Source organism: Morus notabilis, unplaced genomic scaffold (assembly GCF_000414095.1).
Source record: "Morus notabilis unplaced genomic scaffold, ASM41409v2 Scaffold45, whole genome shotgun sequence".
In the NCBI taxonomy this organism is placed as follows: domain Eukaryota; kingdom Viridiplantae; phylum Streptophyta; class Magnoliopsida; order Rosales; family Moraceae; genus Morus; species Morus notabilis.
In genome coordinates this window covers 1,168,975-1,188,888 of record NW_010366164.1, presented here as the reverse complement: position 1 = coordinate 1,188,888, position 19,914 = coordinate 1,168,975, and the positions used below count along the sequence as shown (strand labels likewise).

General features: G+C 38.9%; 1 protein-coding gene across 2 annotated transcripts; it reads left to right on the top strand.

The window, feature by feature from the left end:
- The first annotated feature begins 80 nt into the window (after window positions 1-80).
- LOC21410135 (methylcrotonoyl-CoA carboxylase beta chain, mitochondrial) lies at window positions 81-19,879 on the top strand. 2 transcript variants are annotated; one of them, XM_010109628.2, is made up of 10 exons: window positions 81-417; window positions 505-624; window positions 1,075-1,509; window positions 1,717-1,807; window positions 1,996-2,237; window positions 2,330-2,494; window positions 18,427-18,501; window positions 18,769-18,900; window positions 19,378-19,434; window positions 19,553-19,879. In XM_010109628.2, the coding sequence occupies exons 1-10, from the start codon at window positions 208-210 to the stop codon at window positions 19,754-19,756; spliced, it is 1,731 nt and encodes a 576-aa protein (XP_010107930.2). In that variant the 5' UTR covers window positions 81-207; the 3' UTR covers window positions 19,757-19,879. The 2 variants fall into 2 exon arrangements, with proteins under 2 accessions (XP_010107930.2, XP_024028899.1); XM_024173131.1 differs by lacking the exon at window positions 81-417 and having other exon boundaries at window positions 557-624; window positions 1,003-1,509.
- Window positions 19,880-19,914: the final 35 nt, after the last annotated feature.

Here is a 19,914-nt window from a genome sequence, read left to right as displayed (position 1 = left end):
TCACAGTGAATATCAATTCTTCATCGGGATACTAATCATCGCAATGTCGAAGAATCGGATAGGAACTCCACGCAAGAACTAAGGAAGGTGAAGGTCAGCTAGCAAGATCACATATATATACAAATATATATATATATATATATATATAATTGGGGCTGAGCTCTGCGTCTGAGTTGAGACTAAGGAAGAAACTCCGAAAATTCAAAAATGCTCCGTATAGTGGGGAAGAAATTAGCTTCATCTTCAAGCTCATGGAGGTCATCGTTAATGGCAGCGAATCGAGCTCAAATTGTTCAGAGAAATGAATATTCCATCGGAGTCCTCCCCGATGGCGTTGATCGGAGCTCCGAGGCGTTCTCTGGCAATTCTACCGCCATGGGCGCGTTATTATCCGATCTTCAATCCCATATCGACAAAGTCTCTCTTCTTCTTCTTTCTCTTTATTGCTGTTTATATATGCTTTGATTTCGGTTTAAATGGTTACTTTTGTGTATTTGTGGAAAGATTCTCGCCGGAGGAGGACCAGAAGCTGTGAAGAGAAATCGGAGCAGAAACAAACTCCTGCCAAGAGAACGCATTGATCGCTTGCTTGACCCTGGTTCTTCATTCCTCGAACTTTCTCAGGTTTTGATCAATTTCTATTTCAATTTCGCACTTTGTTTTCTCTTAGTATAGGCTCAGCAAAATAGCAATGCTTTAGTACTGTTCTGCAACTTTGATTTCTTTGCTTTTAGCTAATTGAATATGATAAGATTGTGGCTTTTTAAGTTATGGAATATAAGAAGTTTGGAATAGCATGAATAGATGACGGCAATCAGAAGAAAAAACTAAATAAAAACTTATCTCTACATAATTTTCCAAGAAGCACATTTTTACTAGGTTTTTTGTGAAGTTTTCTTCTTATTATAAATAAAGCCACTACGTAGGATAGGATATTCAGTTCAGACATTTTGATGAATATTAACTAAATTTCCTACGAATTTCTGTCTAATTTTCTCTCAGTCCAGATCGATATTGTAGAGTGTTATGAGAAGTTAAAGCTTGGCCTATTGGTGACTATTTCAATGGATGAAGCTTGCAGGCCATGAACTCTATGATGAGCCCCTACCATCAGGTGGAATAGTTACTGGGATGGGTCCCGTTCATGGGAAGCTTTGTATGTTTGTGGCTAATGACCCTACTGTAAAGGGAGGGACTTATTATCCCATCACTGTTAAGAAACATCTTAGAGCACAAGAGATTGCTGCTGAATGCAAATTGCCATGCATTTATCTTGTTGATAGTGGCGGGGCTTACCTTCCCAAGCAAGCGGAGGTTTTCCCCGATAGGGATAATTTCGGTAGAATTTTCTACAATCAAGCTGTAATGTCTGCTGAAGGCATTCCTCAAGTTGCGCTGGTATTGGGATCCTGTACTGCCGGGGGTGCTTATATACCTGCGATGGCCGATGAAAGTGTGATGGTCAAAGGGAACGGGACCATATTTCTGGCAGGACCTCCTCTTGTGAAGGTTAGTTTAGAGCCTTCTGGTGTTTTGAAATGCTTCATGTGGTTCTTAGTTATGTTTATTAATCATTGTTGTTCTCAGGTGTTCTATGGAATGTTAGGTATTCTCTGCATGCTTGTAAATCTTGAGTCGAGTCATGCATGTCATGGATTCACGTGTATCTCATGTTTATGAAACCTAAGGATTTTCTAACAGAAAGAAATTGAATAGGCGGCTACTGGAGAAGAAGTATCCGCGGAAGATCTTGGAGGCGCTAGTGTCCATTGTAAAACATCAGGAGTTTCAGACTATTTTGCTCAAGGTATATTTGTTACCTTCTGCATAAAACTGTATATCAGATTCATTGATTATAACTCATTGTAAAACATCTGGAGTTTCAGTTATAGTCATTGCCTTCTCCATAACACTAGCATTGATTAGAACTTGTGCATGGCTAGGAATGTTTTTCTCTTGTCCATAAAATAACCACATGTCAATCTAATGTTGTAGATGAACTGCATGGCCTTGCCCTCGGTAGAAATATTATTAAGAACTTGCACATGGCTGGTCAGGGGCAGTTGCAAGGTGGAGTACAAAACACACACTTTGAATATGCAGAACCCTTGTATGATGTAAGGGAACTTCGTTCTATTGCACCAACAGACCATAAACAGCAGTTTGATATCCGATCTGTTATTGCTCGCATTGTGGATGGAAGTGAATTTGACGAATTCAAGAAATTATATGGGACTGTAAGGACATTGATATCCTTCATGCTTTTCAGCTTTTGATTTGGTCGTTTGTGTTATTTATAAATTTTGTAATTCGGATTGTATTTGTGCAGACTCTTGTAACAGGGCTTGCTAGAATTTATGGACAACCGGTTGGCATTATTGGAAACAATGGTATATTGTTCAGTGAGTCTGCTCTAAAAGGGGCACATTTCATTGAACTATGTACTCAACGAAACATTCCCTTGGTCTACCTTCAAAACATCACTGGATTTATGGTATATAACTAGATTTTTTTTTTAAATTTCAATTTCTCGGTTGACAAAGCTTTTATTAACATTGTCCATTATCTTAATTCTGGAGAAAGTTACTAAAACTCCCATATGCCTGTTTTATTCAAGTCATCCTCTTCAGAAGTCATGTGATTTAAATGAAACTTTTGCATTCCTCAAGTTTATTATTCAGAGATTTTTTTTAATTATTTTTTTAACGTTAAAAACAGATTCGCAATTGTATTGTATTGCATACATTGTTTGCTGAGGTTAATAACTATGATATTTCATCGAGAACATGTGTTTTCTTTCGCTTAGAGAGTCGTTATTTCTTTACACACGAAAAAGAAGAATATTGGGGAATGATGATTTCATTCATTGAGTAGACTTTTATACAATTACAGTCTAACCAAAAAAGGAAACAATATCACTAATTCTAGGAAGCAAATAACTGCTAACAATACTTTCCTAAATATACAGATTTGACACCTAGCTAATGATACAATTACAGCTACATGGATTCTTTCCCAAAAACAGTTTCGGTTTTTCTACACTCCCCCTCAAGGTGGTTTAAATATATCTTTTATAGCCAGCTTGCTTACTAAAAAATCGAATTGTTTTTTAGGTAGTCCCTTCGTGAGCAAATCAGCTACCTGATCTTTAGTCGGAACATAGATCATGCATATCAAACCACCTTCTATTTTCTCTTTAATAAAGTGCTTATCCACTTCAATGTGCTTCGTGTGATCATGGAGAACTGGATTATGAGCAATAGAAATAGCAGCCTTATTGTCACAATACAACTTCATAGGTAGAACTTCTGAAGCTCTCAACTCCTGCAGTATTCTCCAGATCCACATTACTTCACAAATACCAAGGGCAACCGCCCTGAACTCAGCCTTTGCACTACTCCTTGCAACTACATTCTGCTTCTTACTATGCCAAGTTACTAAGTTACCGCCAACATAAGTACAGTACCCAGAGGTTGATCTCCTATCTGTTATACTCCCAGCCCAATTTGCATCGGTATAGGCCTCAATCTGAAGGTGTCCCCTGGATTTAAAGAGAGGCCCTTTGCCTGGTGTCCCCTTTTAATATCTTAGAATCTTGTAAACGGCCTCAAAATGCTCAGGGCCAAGTGAGTGCATAAATTGGCTGACTGCATTTACAAAGAAGGCTATGTCAGGGCGTGTGTGTGATAGATAAATAAGTCTGCCAACAAGTCTTTTGATATCACTCCTTATCCTTTACATCGCTGGTTGCAGCTTTACATTTGGTTCCATTGGAGTTTTTGCCGGTTTACAACCCAACATGCCTGTTTCCTCAAGTAAATCAAGTACATACTTACGTTGATTTACAATAATTCCTTACTTAGACCTCGCGAACTCCATTCCAAGGAAGTATTTTAACACTCCCAGGTCTTTTATTTCAAATTCCTCGGCTAATCTCCTCTTCAGTCTATCTATTTCACCGCAATCATCTCCTATCAAGATAATATCATCAACATACACAATTAAGATGGCAACCTTACCTTCGCTTGAATGCTTGTAAAACATGGTGTGATCCGCTTGACTCTGTATAAATCCGTACCTCCTCACTACCTTGCCAAAACTTTCAAACCATGTCCTAGGTGACTGCTTGAGTCCATAAAAGGATTTTTTTAGTCTACAGACTTTTCCAACCCCAAGTTCTTCCTCAAAGCCCGGTGGTAGGTTCATAAACACTTCTTCTTCTAGGTTACCATTGAGAAAAGCATTTTTTACATCAAGTTGAAACAGAGGCTAGTTAGAATTCACAGCAAGAGTCAACAAGACCCGAATTGTATTTATCTTCGCAACAGGGGAAAAAGTTTCTTAGTAATCTATTCCATAGGTCTGAGTAAAGCCTTTTGCTACTAGTCTGGCTTTATACCTCTCTATACTACCATCAGCTTTACTTTTGATTGTGACACCCATTTGCTCCCCACAACCTTTTTCTCACTAGGTAACTCAACCACCTCCCACGTACCATTCTTCCTCAATGCCTCCATCTCTTCAAGCACAGCCGATCTCCAATTCGGCTCATCTAATGCCTCCTTATTATTTCTAGGTACCACAAGTTTTGAAATCTTTGTAGTAAAAGCTCTATACTTGGCAGAAAGGTTGTCGTAGGAGATGTACTTGGCAAAAGGATGTCTAGTGCAAGTTCGGGTTCCTTTTCTTAAGGCAATGGGAAGATCAAGGTATGTTTCTTGGATAGGAATAACAGGTACAGGGTTCGGACTAGATTCAGGGAAAACTATTTCATTAGAATTTGGAATACAAGATAAGGAAGGTAGAGAATTAATAGTATCCGAATTACCTGATGCATTTGGATGGACTTCACTCGGGAATTCCTCATGGTCGCGTGCTAAGCGAAACAAAGGATCTTTACCTCTTTCAAGGATATTTTTCCTAGAATAAACCACAGGCTCAAGATTGGATCGATTTTTTTCCATTGGTAGTATTTCCATATTTGAGAGACCAATGTCAAATTCAGTGTTTCTAGATTGGGTGATCCTAGTTTTTTTATCTATTTCAGTAGATTTTGCTTTAATAGGGTCAAAAACTATTTGTCGTAAAGGTTCTGTTTCCCAAAAATTTGATTCTTCTAACTTTTCCCCCTGAATTAAATTTTTGCCGAAAAAAGGTAAATTTTCCAAAAAAGTTGCATTCATGGTAATATGAAATTTCTTGGTCAATGGATTAAAAAATTTGTAACCTTTTTTATTTGGAACATACCCCAAAAAAACATATTTTTCTGCTCTTGGGTCTAATTTAGACCGTGATCTCTTTGGAATGTGCACATGTGCGGTGTAGCCAAAGATTTTTAATGGCAAATCCGAATTTATTCGAGATTCTGGAAAATTTTTTTTTAAGCAATCCAATGGAGTGGTATACTTCAAAACTCTAGTAGGCATCCTGTTAATCAAATATGATCTAGTTAAAACATCATCTCCCCACAAATATGTTGGCAAGTTCATGTAAAAACATCATAGTTTGAGCTACTTCTAAAAGATGTTTATTCTTTCGCTCGGCTATTCCATTTTGTTCAGGAGTATCTAGACATGAAGATTGATGTAAAATTCCTTTTCCTTGTAAAATGGTTTCTAAAACTTTACTGTAGTACTCTGTTCCATTATCTGATCTTAAAATGCCCATCTTTGCCTGAAATTGATTTTCTATCATATTGTGAAAATCTTTAAATATTTTTTCAACTTCAGATTTTTCACGCATCAAATAGACCCAACATAGACGAGTATGGTCGTCTATAAAAGTTACAAACCATTTTTTACCCAAAACCGTGGTTACCTTTGAAAACATCACTGTGGAAAAGATAAAACGGTTTTGAAGGTTGATATGGTTTTGGAATATAACTTTTCCGTTGGCTTTTTGCAAGTAAACAACTTTCACATTTAAATATTAAGGGGTCAATACTCTTAAATAATGATGGAAACAAACGTTTTAGATAAATAAAACTAGGATGGCCCAATCTGTAATGCCAAACAATTATTTGATCATAAGCAGATGTGGGAAAATAGGAGAACAAAAAAATATTTCTTATTTTCTGAATAATGCTATACAACCAGCCCTCTTAGGTTTTTATACACAAAAAATAGAATCTCCTAGATTACACCTTATCTCATTATTCATGAGATATCAGGAAACTAACTGATTACCCTAATCCTAGGGATATAAAATATAAAATTTAAATTTTCCTAATATATCATATTTACAAAATCAATAAGATTGCGTTTTCAACACTCCCCCTCAAGCTGGTGAATAGGTGTTCACCATTCCCAGCTTAGACACAAGATTCTGAAACACTAAACTACTAAGTCCTTTCGTGAGTACATCAGCAAGTTGACCCTGTGCAGATACAAAGGGTGTACAAATCAGGCCACTGTCTAGCTTCTCTTTGATGAAGTGTCTGTCGATTTCAATGTGCTTTGTTCGATCGTGTTGTATAGGGTTGTGAGCTATGCTGATTGCAGATTTGTTGTCACAGTAGAGTCTCATTGGGCCATCCCACTTAATCTTCAAGTCTTCTAAAATAATCTTCAACCATAGCAATTCACACACACCCTGAGCCATCGCTCGGAATTCGGCCTCTGCACTAGAACGAGCTACAACATTTTGTTTCTTACTCCTCCACGTCACAAGGTTTCCACCAATAAAAGTGCAATAACCAGAAGTTGACCATCTGCCACTGACCCAGCATAGTCTGCATCTGTATACACTTCAAGCACTACTCCTTCATTCCTTTTGAACAAAATACCGCTGCCTGGTGTCCCTTTGAGATAATGCAATACTCGGTATGCTGCATGTAGATGTGCCTCCTTCGGATTATGCATGAATTGACTAATCGCACTTACCGCGTATGCTATATCTGGCCTAGTATGAGATAGATAGATAAGTCTCCCCACCAAGCGTTGATACATCTCTCTATCCACTGCGACATCTTCTTCTGCTTCTCTGAGCTTCAAATTTGGATCTATTGGAGTGCTCGCCGGCTTGCACGCGGTCTTCCCAGTTTCTTTGAGAAGACCTGTAACATATTTTTGCTGTGATGTGAAAATACCTTGCTTGGAATGAGCCACCTCGATTCCCAGAAAATACTTTAGCCTCCCTAGCATCTTAATCTCAAATTCTTTAGCTAAACATCGACTGAGACGCTGCCTTTCCTCATCATCATCTCCCGTCACTATTATGTCGTCAACATACACTAAGAGGATTGTAACTCCCCATGAGAATGAGTGTTTGACAAACAGTGTATGGTCTACTTGACTTTGCCGACATCCCATAGTTGTCATTACCTTTGCAAATCTTCCAAACCATGCTTGCCGCGATTGCTTAAGTCCATACAAAGTCTTCTTTAATCTACATACTGTGTGTGCAACTAAGTTGTGACCATAACCCGGTGGAACTTCCATGTAGATTTTCTCCTCTAGTTCTCCATGTAAAAACACATTCTTGACATCAAAATGTTGTAGCTCCCAATTATAATTGGCTGCTAATGATAACAAAACTCTTATCGTATTCATTTTAGCCACCGGAGCGAATGTCTCTTGGTAATCAATCCCATAGGTTTGGGTATACCCCTTAGCAACCAACCTCGCCTTGTATCTCTCTATTGAACCATCTGCCCTATATTTCACGGTGTAAACCCATTTACATCCCACTGGTTTCTTCCCTTCAAGCAATTTTACAAGCTCCCAAGTCTTGTTTTTCTCCAATGCTTCCATCTCCATATTCATAGCATGTCTCCATTTTTCATCAATTAAAGCCTCAGACAAGTTGGTAGGGATGGCAATAGTATTTAGGCTAACAAGAAAGACTTGATGGGATGGTGAGAATTTTTCAAAGGAAAGAAATTGTGCAAGTGGGTATAGAGGTCGACTTACACATTCTCTAACTCCTTTTCTAATGGCAATGGGAAGATCCTGATCATCATTATTTATATAGGTTTCAGAAAAAAGGATTAGAAATTGTTACCTTATTTCCAGAACTCGGGTTGGAGTCTTGAACTTGCACAGATTCTGGGATAGCCTTCTTCCTTCTTGAAAACACTTTGCCTTTGCCAAATCTTACATTCTCAAGGGCATAATTTGGGTTGTCAGGCTCGGGTTCAGTGGAGTAAGGCTCGGGAGGCTCAGGTTCAATGGAGTGAGTCTCGGGTTCAGGAGAGTGAGGCTGGGGAAACTCGGGTTCAGTGGAGTGAGTCTGGGGAAACTTGGGTTTTGATGGATGAAGATCAAGAGATAGAAAATCCCCCCTACCCTTATTTTCCACTACTAAATTCTCCCCCTGAAGATAAGGATCAATGAAATAGGATTTGTCTTCATGAAAAGTAACATCAACCGAGACATAGAACCATTTTGAGGGAGGATGGTAACACTTGTATCCTTTCTGAGTATAAGAATAGCCCACAAAAACACATTTGATTGCCCTGGGATCTAATTTCCCCCTGTTTGGAGTATGGATATGGACAAATGCCACACACCCGAATATCCTAAGAACAAGATTATTCGTAGTGCGTAGATTTGGATAGAATGAGGAAAGTACATCCATTGGACTTTTGAAACCCAAAATCCTAGAAGGTAAACGATTTATAAGATGTGTAGATGTAAGAACTGTTTCCCCCCAAAGAGATTTAGGCATATTTTTCTGGAACATAAAGGATTGGGTGGAATCGAGAAGATGACCATTTTTCCTTTCTGCCACTCCATTTTGTTGTGGAGTATTAACACATGATGATTCATGGATGATTCCTTCCTTTTGGAAATATGGAGTGAGGACTTGATTGAAATAGTCCCTAGCATTGTCTGATCTGAATCTCTTGATATTGACCCCAAATTGGGTCTTTACCATAGAGCAAAAATTTGAAAGGACATTACTGACATCGGATTTCTGTTTAAACAAAAAAATCCAAGTGACTCGAGTACAATCATCAATAAATGAGACAAACAATTTTGCCCCTGTCACATTAGGAATAGTAGAAGTGCCCTAAATATCAATATGAATGAGATAAAAAGGAATAAAGGTTCTTTTATTACTGACTGGAAAAGGTACACGTTTGTGTTTAGCCAGTTCACACACTTCACAATGAAAATGTTCAATATCTAGATCTCTAAATAAGGAAGGAAACAGAATTTTGATAATCCTAAACGATGGGTGGCCAAATCGGCGGTGGTGAAGCCAAATTTTTCTTTATTTGATGAGAGAACTTCTGAGACAAAAGAGTGAGATGTTGTGCCTTTGGTAATGCTTGATTGACTCGGTGTTTCAAGAAGGTGGAGTCCATCCTGTTCTCTAGCACATCCAATCGTCCTCCCCGAACCCTCGGCTTGAAATAAACAATAACTATGGTGAAAAAACACTCTGCAATGTGAATCTTTGGTAAGCTTTTGGATAGAGACAAGGTTTGTGGTCAATCGAGGAACATGAAGAACATTTTTTAATGTCAATGACGGGCTCATTTTAACATCTCCTATGCCTGCTACAGTAGTTAATGATTCATCTGATGTAGTTATTTTTCTACTGCTTGAACATGGGACATATGAGGCAAACATGTTTGGTGAGTGGGTCATATGGTCAGTAGCACCAGAGTCAATAACCCAGGAGCCGGTAAGGGTTATATCTGAGACATTTAATCCAATGGAAAATGAAGACTCACCTAAATACGCCAATGAACAAGTACCTGAGGGTTTGTTGAGATTGCCTATAAGGGATCTTACTCGTTCGATTTCCTCTTGGCCGAGACTCCCCATCTCTTGCAGTGTTCCCTCACTTTGCTGCCCCCCTGCAACATGAGCTTGTCCATGACTCTTCGGCTGCTCTCCTTTCTGCCCCCACTCGCGGCGTGGTGGTTTCCCATGCAGCTTCCAACACTTCTCACATGTATGGCGTGCCTTCTTGCAATACGTACACCATAAAGTATCTTTGTAGTCTCGGTTTTGGGTCTTCTGCTGACCAGCCTTGACATTCTCAGGTGTCAGTGCCTTTTTTGCAGTCATGGCTGGGTTGCTACCGCCACTAGCCAACATTGCCGAGCCATCAGTGTTCTTTGGTTCAAGCATTATTTCTCTTCTACTCTCTTCGGCCCGAATGATTGCCACCACCTCATTGAAACATGGGACCTCTTGCTTTCCAAGAATCTGAATTCTCACCAAGTCAAACTCCGGGTTGAGTCCAACAAGAAAATCAGACTCATCTTGCTCAATAAAGGCCTTGATAACTGCTGCATCTTCGGACACTTGGTTTTAATCAACCTATAATGATCGAGTTCTTGCCATAGGGCCTTCATTTGATTTGCATATTCAGTGACCGTTCTTTCTTCTTGTCTCGCCGCCATTGTCTTCACTTTAACCTCATAAACTTGAGCCGCATCTCTTGCCTTAGAGTATGTTTGTTGAGTTGCATCCCATATATCTTTGGCGGTTGCCAAAAACATACAGGTATCACTGATTTCTGGGGTCATAGAGTTCAACAGCCATGCCATAATCATGGAATCCTCCTCATCCCATGCTTCAAACTTGGGATCCTCCGGTTTTGGTCCAGTCCCTAAAAGATGGCTGATTTTTCCTTTTCCTTTAAGCACTGTCCGAACCAATTGTGACCACTTAAGGTAGTTTTCCCATTCAGCCTATAGGCAGCCTGTATATTCTGCAGTTCTCCAACCTGCTGAGACCGTCCATTCTCTGTCTCATCCAGTGACGTTGCAGCGGTTGTTTCTGCCACCTCCGACATCTTCCAAAGCAGTTTTGAGGGCAATTAAGGCCAGTCCTACATTGAAGACTCCACCAGCGATGAAGGCTGATCAAGGAAACAACCCCGGCGATGAAGGTCGAATAGAAATCAACAGTCGCAAACAGAAGCAACGAGCAGTTTTCGGTGTGTCCGTACAATTCAGCACAATCTGCACATTCCGTACAGTCCGTACAATTTCGTACAGTCCGTAATGGATATGGGCAATAAAGGCCCTGTGATGAGGCTTGGCAATGAAAGTCAAGAAAGAAACGGCAATGAAGGCCTAAAAGAAAAAAACTTAACCTAGGGCTCTGATACCATGAGGGAAAATAGGAGAAGAAAAAATATTTCTTATTTTCTGAATAATGTTATACAGCCAGCCCTCTTAGGTTTTTATACACAAAAAATAGAATCTTCTAGATTACACCTTATCCCATTATTCATGAGATATCAGGAAACTAACTGATTACCCTAATCCTAGGGATACAAAATATAAAATTCAAACTTTCCTAATATATCCTATTTACAAAATCAATAAGATTGCGTTTTCCACAGCAGACATAGAACTGATACTACTAAACACTTGAGCAGTTTTAGAACTAGGTATATTATCCTCAAAATAATAAAGACTATTGATCATTCTAGCACTGCCAATTTTCATCCTCGAGTTCCTGTCTTGAAAAACACAATGAGATTCAAAAAAGTTAATAGAACAATTAGAGTCTTTGGAAAGTTTGCTAACAGACAAAAGGTTGCAAGCTCGTTTAGGGACATGGAGGACAGATTTCTGATTTATTCTTTCTAAAATTTGTATCAAACATTTTCCTGTGATAGGAGAAAAACTATCATCTGCAATCTTAACTTTTTTGTTTCCAGGACATGGTGTATAGGATTGAAACAATTTAAAGGAATTGGTCATATGATCGGATGCTCCTGAATCTATTTTCCATGGAGCAGAAGAATTAATGCAGTAAGATAGAGCTTTTGATTCATTACCTGTGTGTGCCACAGAAGCATTAGGAGAATCAGATGACGAAAAATCAGATTTCAGCAGTGTAAGAAGATGCTCCATTTGCTCTTTTGTGAGAGGGCTGGCTTCGGCCTCATTAGCAGTGGGGGGCGTCCAGTTTTCTCTCCTGCCTTGCTCTTCCAGTTCGCAGGTTTCCCATGCTGCCTCCAGTAAGTTTCACGAGTGTGGCGTGGTTTGTCGCAGTAGTCACACCACGCGTGGTTTCTCACCAGATTTGCGTTAATACACAGGAGTCTTGGATGATGTTGCTCCAGTGGTCACCAAAGTTGAGCCTTCCGCAGCAATCCGAGGTCCTTTCTTGCCCAACATAACATTCCTCCGGTTTTCTTCTCTCCTTACTTCTAAAAACACCTCACCAATCGAGGGGAGAGGCTGTCTCCCAATGATTCTCCCCCTGACTTCATCAAACTCAACATTGAGTCCTGCCAAAAACTTGAAGATACGTCCATCTTCCACGACTTTCTTGTGGTGGCGTGCATCTTCTGGTGATTTACTTGAAAAATGAGTTTTTCAGGGAATAATTGATTTCTTTCATTGATCATCTATTTATAGGATTTACACACCATATACAAATCCTTCGAATCAGGAAAGTAATCACTGACTTAAGGAATATAGCTAATTCTAGGTAGAGAATCACTTCTGACAGCTACTTTCCTAAAATACAAAGATTGACAACTAATTAGCTAATTTATAGCTTTACAAGGATTGTTTCCAAAACAGTTTTGATTTTCCAACACTCCCTCTCAAGCTGGTCTAAAGATATCTTCCATAGCCAGCTTGCCAATTAAAAAGTCAAACTGTTTTTTGTATAGCCCTTTGGTGAAGACATCTGCCACTTGTTCCTCGGTAGGAATATAGGTCATACAAACCAAACCGTTATCTATCTTCTCCTTAATGAAATGCTTATCCACTTCTACATGTTTCGTGCGGTCATGGAGAGCTGGATTATGGGCAATTAAAATTGCAGCCTTGTTGTCACAATATAACTTCATAGGAGATGACCCCGACGCCTTTAATTCCTCTAGCAATCTTTTTATCCACATAATCTCACAGATGCCATGTGCCACAGCTCTAAACTCAGCCTCCGCACTACTTCTAGCGACCACGTTCTGTTTTTTGCTTCGCCACGTAACCAAGTTGCCACTTACAAATGAGCAGTACCCCGAGGTAGATCTTCGGTCCACTATACTTCCAGCCCAGTCTGCATTAGTGTAGGCTTTAATTTCTAGATGTCCTCGTGACTTGAACAGAAGGCCTCTACCTAGTGTCCCCTTTAAATACCTTAGAATCCTATAAATAGCTTCAAAATGTTCCGGTCCGGGTGAATGCATAAACTGACTAACCATGCTTACAGAGAATGCTATATCAGGGCGTGTATGAGATAGGTAAATCAGTCTCCCAACGAGTCTCTGATAACACTCTCTGTCCTTCACTCTCAGCTTTTACAGGCTATAGCTTTACATTAGGCTCTATTGGTGTTTCAGCAGGCTTGCAACCTAACATACCCGTCTCATTAAGCAGATCAAGCACATACTTACGCTGATTTACAAAAATACCTTCTTTGGACCTAGCAAACTCCATTCCAAGAAAGTATTTTAATGCCCCCAAGTCCTTGATCTCAAATTCTTCAGCGAGTCTTCCTTTTAACTTCTCTAGTTCACTATAATCATCTCCAGTTAGCACTATATCATCCACATACACAATTAAGATGGCCATTTTCCCTTCCTTTGAATGTTTGTAGAACATAGTGTGATCAGCTTGACTTTGAGTGTATCCATAACGCTTTATCACCTTGCCAAAGCGCTCAAATCAAGCTCTAGGGGACTGCTTGAGTCCGTATAAGGACTTCTTCAGTTTGCACACTTTCCCAGCTCCAAAACTTTCTTCGAAACCTGGTGGCAGACTCATGAACACTTCCTCCTCTAGGTCTCCATTAAGGAAGGCATTTTTAACGTCCAATTGATGTAAGGGCCAATTGGAATTTACTACAAGGGACAACAAAACTCTAATTGAGTTTATTTTAGCTACCGGGGGAAAAGTCTCTTAGTAGTCTATCCCATAGGTTTGAGTGAAATCTTTTGCCACAAGCCTAGCTTTATATCTCTCAACACTTCCATCAGCTTTACTCTTTATTTTGAAGACCCATTTAGACCCAACAATTTTTTTTCCTCTCGGTAATTCTACAATCTCCCAAGAACCATTCTTCCTCAAGGCATTCATTTCCTCAAACACTGCCAATTGCCAACTCGGTTCATCTAGTGCTTCCTGAATGTTTCTAGGCACCACAAGGTTTGAAATATTTGTAGTGAATGCTCTATAGCTGTTAGAAATTGTAGGAAATATATTTTGCAATAGGATGTTTAGTGCACGTGCGGGTTCCTTTTCTAAGGGCAATGGGAAGATCAGGGTCGAGGACCTGTGTAGGAATTTCTGGAGCTAATTCTAAACAAGGTTCGGGTGTAGATATTTCAGAATTAGGATTAGAGTGTAATGGCAAAGAATGAGTAGGAGTAGACGAAGAATTACCTGAGTCACTTGGAAGGCCTTCGCCCAGGGCTTCCGTTTGACCATGTGTTAGGATGATTAATTGGTCTTTACTTCTTCCAGGGATATTCTTCCTTGTATAAACCACAAGCTCAAGATTGCTACGATTTTTTTCCATTCATAGTATTTCTTTTTCTAATAGACCAGTGATATCAGATTCGGATTCAGTGGGTTTAGTTTCCTTATTTTCTTTTTCCATTGATTTAAGAGAGATATCAAGAATCGGATTAGGTAAGGGTTCAACAATTTTCCAAAAATTTGGTTCAACTAAGTTCTCCCCCTGAAGTAAATTTTTGGTAAAATATGGGGTTTTTTCCATAAAAGAGACATCCATAGTTGTGTAAAAATGTTTTGTAAGGGGATTAAAAAACTTGTAATCCTTTTTATTAGGAGTATATCCTACAAAAACACATTTTTCTGCTCTTGGGTCTAACTTAAGACCGTGACCTTTTTGGAAGGTGAACATATGCAGTGCAACCAAATATTTTCAAAGGTAATTCAGAATTAATTCGAGAATCTGGAAATACCTTTTTGAGACACTCTAGCGGGGTAGTGTACTGTAAAACTTTTGTGGGCATCCTGTTGATTAGATATGATGCAGTTAGTATGGCATCCCCCCATAAGTATTTTGGAATATTCATGTAAAACATCATAGCCCGGGCTACTTCTAACAGGTGCTTATTTTTGCGTTCAGCTATTCCGTTTTGTTCAGGAGTATCTGAACATGATGATTGATGTAAAATACCTTTTTCTTTTAAGAAGGTTTCCAAAACTTTATTAAAATATTCCGTTCCATTATCAGATCTCAAAATGTTGATTTTTGTTTGAAATTGATTTTCAATCATTGTGTAAAAATCTTTAAAAATTCTTTCAACTTCAGATTTTTCCCGCATTAAATATACCCAGCAAAGACGAGTATGGTCGTTGATAAAGGTTACAAACCATTTTTTTCCTGAAACAGTGGTTACCTTTGAGGGTCCCCAAACATCGCTATGAAAAAGATAAATTGTTTTGAAGCTTGATAAGGTTTTTGGATATAAGGTTTACGTTGGCTCTTTGCCAATAAACAGCTTTCACATTGAAATGATAAAGGATTAACCTTTTTAAATAACACTGGAAACAAATGTTTTAAATAAGAAAAACTAGGATGGCCCAATTTGCAATGCCAAACCATTATTTGATCACGAACAGAAAGAGAACTAATACTACTAAGTCCTTGAGCAATTTTATTACTAGGTAAATTATCCTCGAAATAGTAGAGACCATTGATCATCCTAGCACTGCCAATCGTTTTCCCCAAGCTCTGATCCTGAAAAATACAATGAGATTAATAGAAGGTGACAACAATTAGAATCTCTAGATAATATGCTGACAGATAACAAATTACAAGTAAGTTTAGGAACATAGAGAACATATTTAAGATCTATTCCCTCAGAAATTTTTATCAGACCCTTTCCTGCAATTGGTGAGAAATTACCATCTGCTATCCTAACCTTTTTATTTCTAGGACACGGTGAATATGATTCAAATAGATTTGAAGAGTTGGTCATATGGTCGGATGCTCCAGAATCGATTATTCATGGAGCAAATGATTTGAAATGACAAGCTAGAGCATTTAATTCATTACCTGTGTATGCCACAGATGCACTAGGAGTACCAGATATCGAGTTGGATTTCAGCAATGTAAGAAGTTGCTCCATTTGCTCCTTAGTGAAAGGGTTGGTTTCTGCCTCATTAGCAGCAGTGAGGGCATGTCTTGGTTTGTCACCTGTTTTACCTTTCCAATTCGCAGGTTTCCCATGGATTCTCCAACAAGTTTCACGGGTATGGCGAGGCCTGTTGCAAAAATCACACAAAACACGTGATTTTTCATCAGATTTGCGTTGATATGTGGTGGCTTTGTTATAGCCTCCACCCGTGGTTACCAAGGCTGAACCTTCAATAGCATCTCCAGGTCCCTTCTTACCCAGCATCACATTCCTCCGACTCTCCTCTCTTCTAACTTCTAAAAAGACTTCACCAATTGAAGGCAGGGGTTGTCTTCCAATGATTCTCCCCCTTACCTCATCAAACTCGACATTGAGGCCAGCCAAGAATTTGAAGATACGATTATCCTCCACAGTCTTCTTATGATGGTGTCCATCCTCGGCATATTTCCACTCATAGGTATTGAAGATGTCCAGCCTTGCCAAATTCGCTTCAAAGAATTGAAGTATTTTGTGACGTTGTCCTCCCCTTGCCGAATTTCACCGAGTTTGAGAGTCAATTCAAAGATCTGAGATTGATTCCCTAAATCAGAATACATCTGATTTACATTTTCCCAAAGCTCTTGTGCCGTTGGATAGCACATGTAATTAGAGCTAATGTCTTCTTCCATAGAGTTCACGAGCCATGTCATCACCATGGAATTCTCAGCGTCCCATGTAGCATAGTCCGGATCATCCTCTGCAAAAGCCGTCTTGTCACTCGTCAGGTAGCCCATCTTCCACGTCCTCTGATGTACATCCGAACTGATTGAGACAATCTCAGAAAATTGTCACCATTCAATCGAATTGTGGTGATTTGGACAGAATGGGATTCCGAGGTGGTTGTACTGATTTTTGTGGAATCAGTGGTGGTGGGATTGTTCGAAGATGATTGAGGAACAATAGGGGATTCATTTGAAATGTCTGACATGGTGATAGAAAGAACAGAGGATCGAATAAGAGGAAGAAGAAGAAGAAGGATTACAACAAGCAATTTGCCCGCTCTGATACCAACTTGAAAAATGAGTTTTTCAGGGAATAATTGATTTCTTTCATTGATCATATATTTATAGGATTTACACACCATATACAAGTCCTTCGAATCAGGAAAGTAATCACTGATTTAAGGAATATAGCTAATTCTAGGTAGAGAATAACTTTTGACAGCTACTTTCCTAAAATACAAAGATTAACAACTAATTAGCCCGCTCTGATACCAACTTGAAAAATGAGTTTTTCAGGGAATAATTGATTTCTTTCATTGATCATATATTTATAGGATTTACACACCATATACAAGTCCTTCGAATCAGGAAAGTAATCACTGATTTAAGGAATATAGCTAATTCTAGGTAGAGAATAACTTTTGACAGCTACTTTCCTAAAATACAAAGATTGACAACTAATTAGCTAATTTACAGCTTTACAAGGATTGTTTCCAAAACAATTTCGATTTTCCAACAGATTTCCACTCATAAGTGTTGAAGAGATCTAGATTTTGCCAGATACGCTTCAACGAATTAAAGTATTTGGTAACACTGTCCTCTCCTTGCCGTATCTCGCCAATTTTGAGAGTCAATTCAAATATCTGTGATTGATTCTCCAAATCAGAGTACATCTAGTTCACGTTTTCCCACAGCTCTTTTGCCGTTGAATAGCACATATAGTTAGAGCTAATATCCTCTTTCATAGAATTCACGAGCCACGTCATAAACATGGAATTTTGAGCATCCCATGTAGCATGGGCTGGATCCGTCTCTGGTGGAGCCTTCGTTTCACTTGTCAAATATCCCATCATTCCACGTCCTCTGATATACATCCGAATGGCTTGTGACCAGCGCAGGAAATTATCACCATTCAAGCGAATGGTTGTAATTTGAACAGAGTGGGAGTCTGTGCTAGTCTTGATAGGATCGGCTGTTTTTTGGGAGGAAAGAGTTTTTGGAATGGTAGTGGACTCGGACTCGGTCGATACATCAGACATGGTGAATTGAGGGTAGCAGAGAACGAACAAGAGAAGAAAGGAAGATTTTTGGCAAGCCAAAAACATGCTCTGATACCAACTCGAAAAAGTAGAATATTGGGGAATAATGATTTCATTCATTGAGTAGACTTTTATACAATTATAGCCTAACTAAAAAAGGAAACAATATCACTAATTCTAGGAAGTAAATAACTGCTAATAATACTTTCCTAAATATACAGATTTGACACTAAAATTAACAATACTTTCCTTAATTATCTGGATTTTTGTTATCTACAACATCTTGTTCAGGCTGCACTTTGAAGTATAAAATGTAATAGGCTATAAAGTTTTATCCAACTTGATACAAGCTTGGATCCATTTGGTAGGTTGGCTCAAAGTCTGAGGCAGGTGGAATAGCAAAGGCTGGAGCAAAAATGGTGATGGCAGTTTCCTGCGCCAAGGTTGGTTTTCTTCCACCCAACCCACCCAGAAATTTTAGTGTTAATTCCTTTTCTTATTAAATGTTTTAACCAAAAAGTATGTTTCCCTTCTAAGTTCTAATTTATGTTGAATACAGTTGCCCACTGAAATTTGATAGTAGTCGCTTTCTGTTCCTTCGCTTTGCAAGTGTTGCTGATAAAGTTTCAGTGCTTTTGGGTTAACTCTTCATTTCTAGTTTTGGAATTATCGTTCTTGGTTCATAATGACCAATAAGCAATGCTGTGCAGGTTCCAAAAGTTACGATAATGGTTGGTGGAAGCTTTGGTGCTGGGAACTATGCAATGTGCGGTCGTGCATACAGTCCCAATTTCTTGTTCCTCTGGCCAAACGCCCGGATATCTGTAATGGGTGGGGCTCAGGTAACCATTTAATTCAGCAAATACTTGCTTATGACCAAGATATCAATAAATTATTACTTGCCTCTGAGGTAAGTATACAAGCATAGTTGAGGCTCCATATCTTCCTTTTCTGGTTGCTTGGTGATTGGTATATTAATTTTCATTTCCCTTGAGACTTTCCGCTTAGGTGGTCCTTGTCCACCATAGCAAATTGGTGAAAGAAAAGTCTACACTTTGCCATCCTTGACAAAAACAGTTGGATACAAATTCACATCGGGTTCTGATAAACTGCTTAAGAACCTCGTCTTTTTTTTCTTTTTGGGTTATGTACCCAATGTATGGTTTCTTTGGGTTCCTTACTATTGATATTTGATCATTGTACCTTCCTGAGCTGTTTCCAGTCCTAACTATACACAGTGCAAAATGCTCCATACCTGCCACTTTCAGTTTGTTTTAAAGATGGATTAAGTGCTAACATGTTTTTATGGCCACATTCAGGCTGCTGGTGTTCTGACTCAAATAGAGAAGAGCAACAAGAAAAAGAAAGGGATTCAGGTAGACTTTCCCGGCCTTCGGGGAACATATTTTGGGGCTATAGTTTTTGGCCTTTTGCAGACATCTGACTGATGATGATCTTCCATGTGGTTTGTGTTTATTTGTGGACATATTGCAGTGGGACAAGGAAGAAGAGGAAAAATTCAAGGCAAAGGTAGTAGATGCATATGAGAGAGAAGGAAATCCTTATTACTCAACAGCAAGGCTGTGGGACGATGGGATTATTGATCCAGCTGAAACAAGAAAGGTTATAGGTCTTTCCATCTCAGCTTCCTTAAATCGCGCCCCTGAAGATACCAAGTTTGGTGTATTCAGGATGTAAATTTATGTAATTACTATTTACTCCAATTATGGTTGTAGATACTTTTTATGCCAAAATCTATGCTGCCCATTTATTGGAAAGAAAAATAAACAAGTTGTTCCAAGTGGTAAAATAGAAATAAAAACGTGTTTTGAAATGTTTTTCCCTACTAAATAATA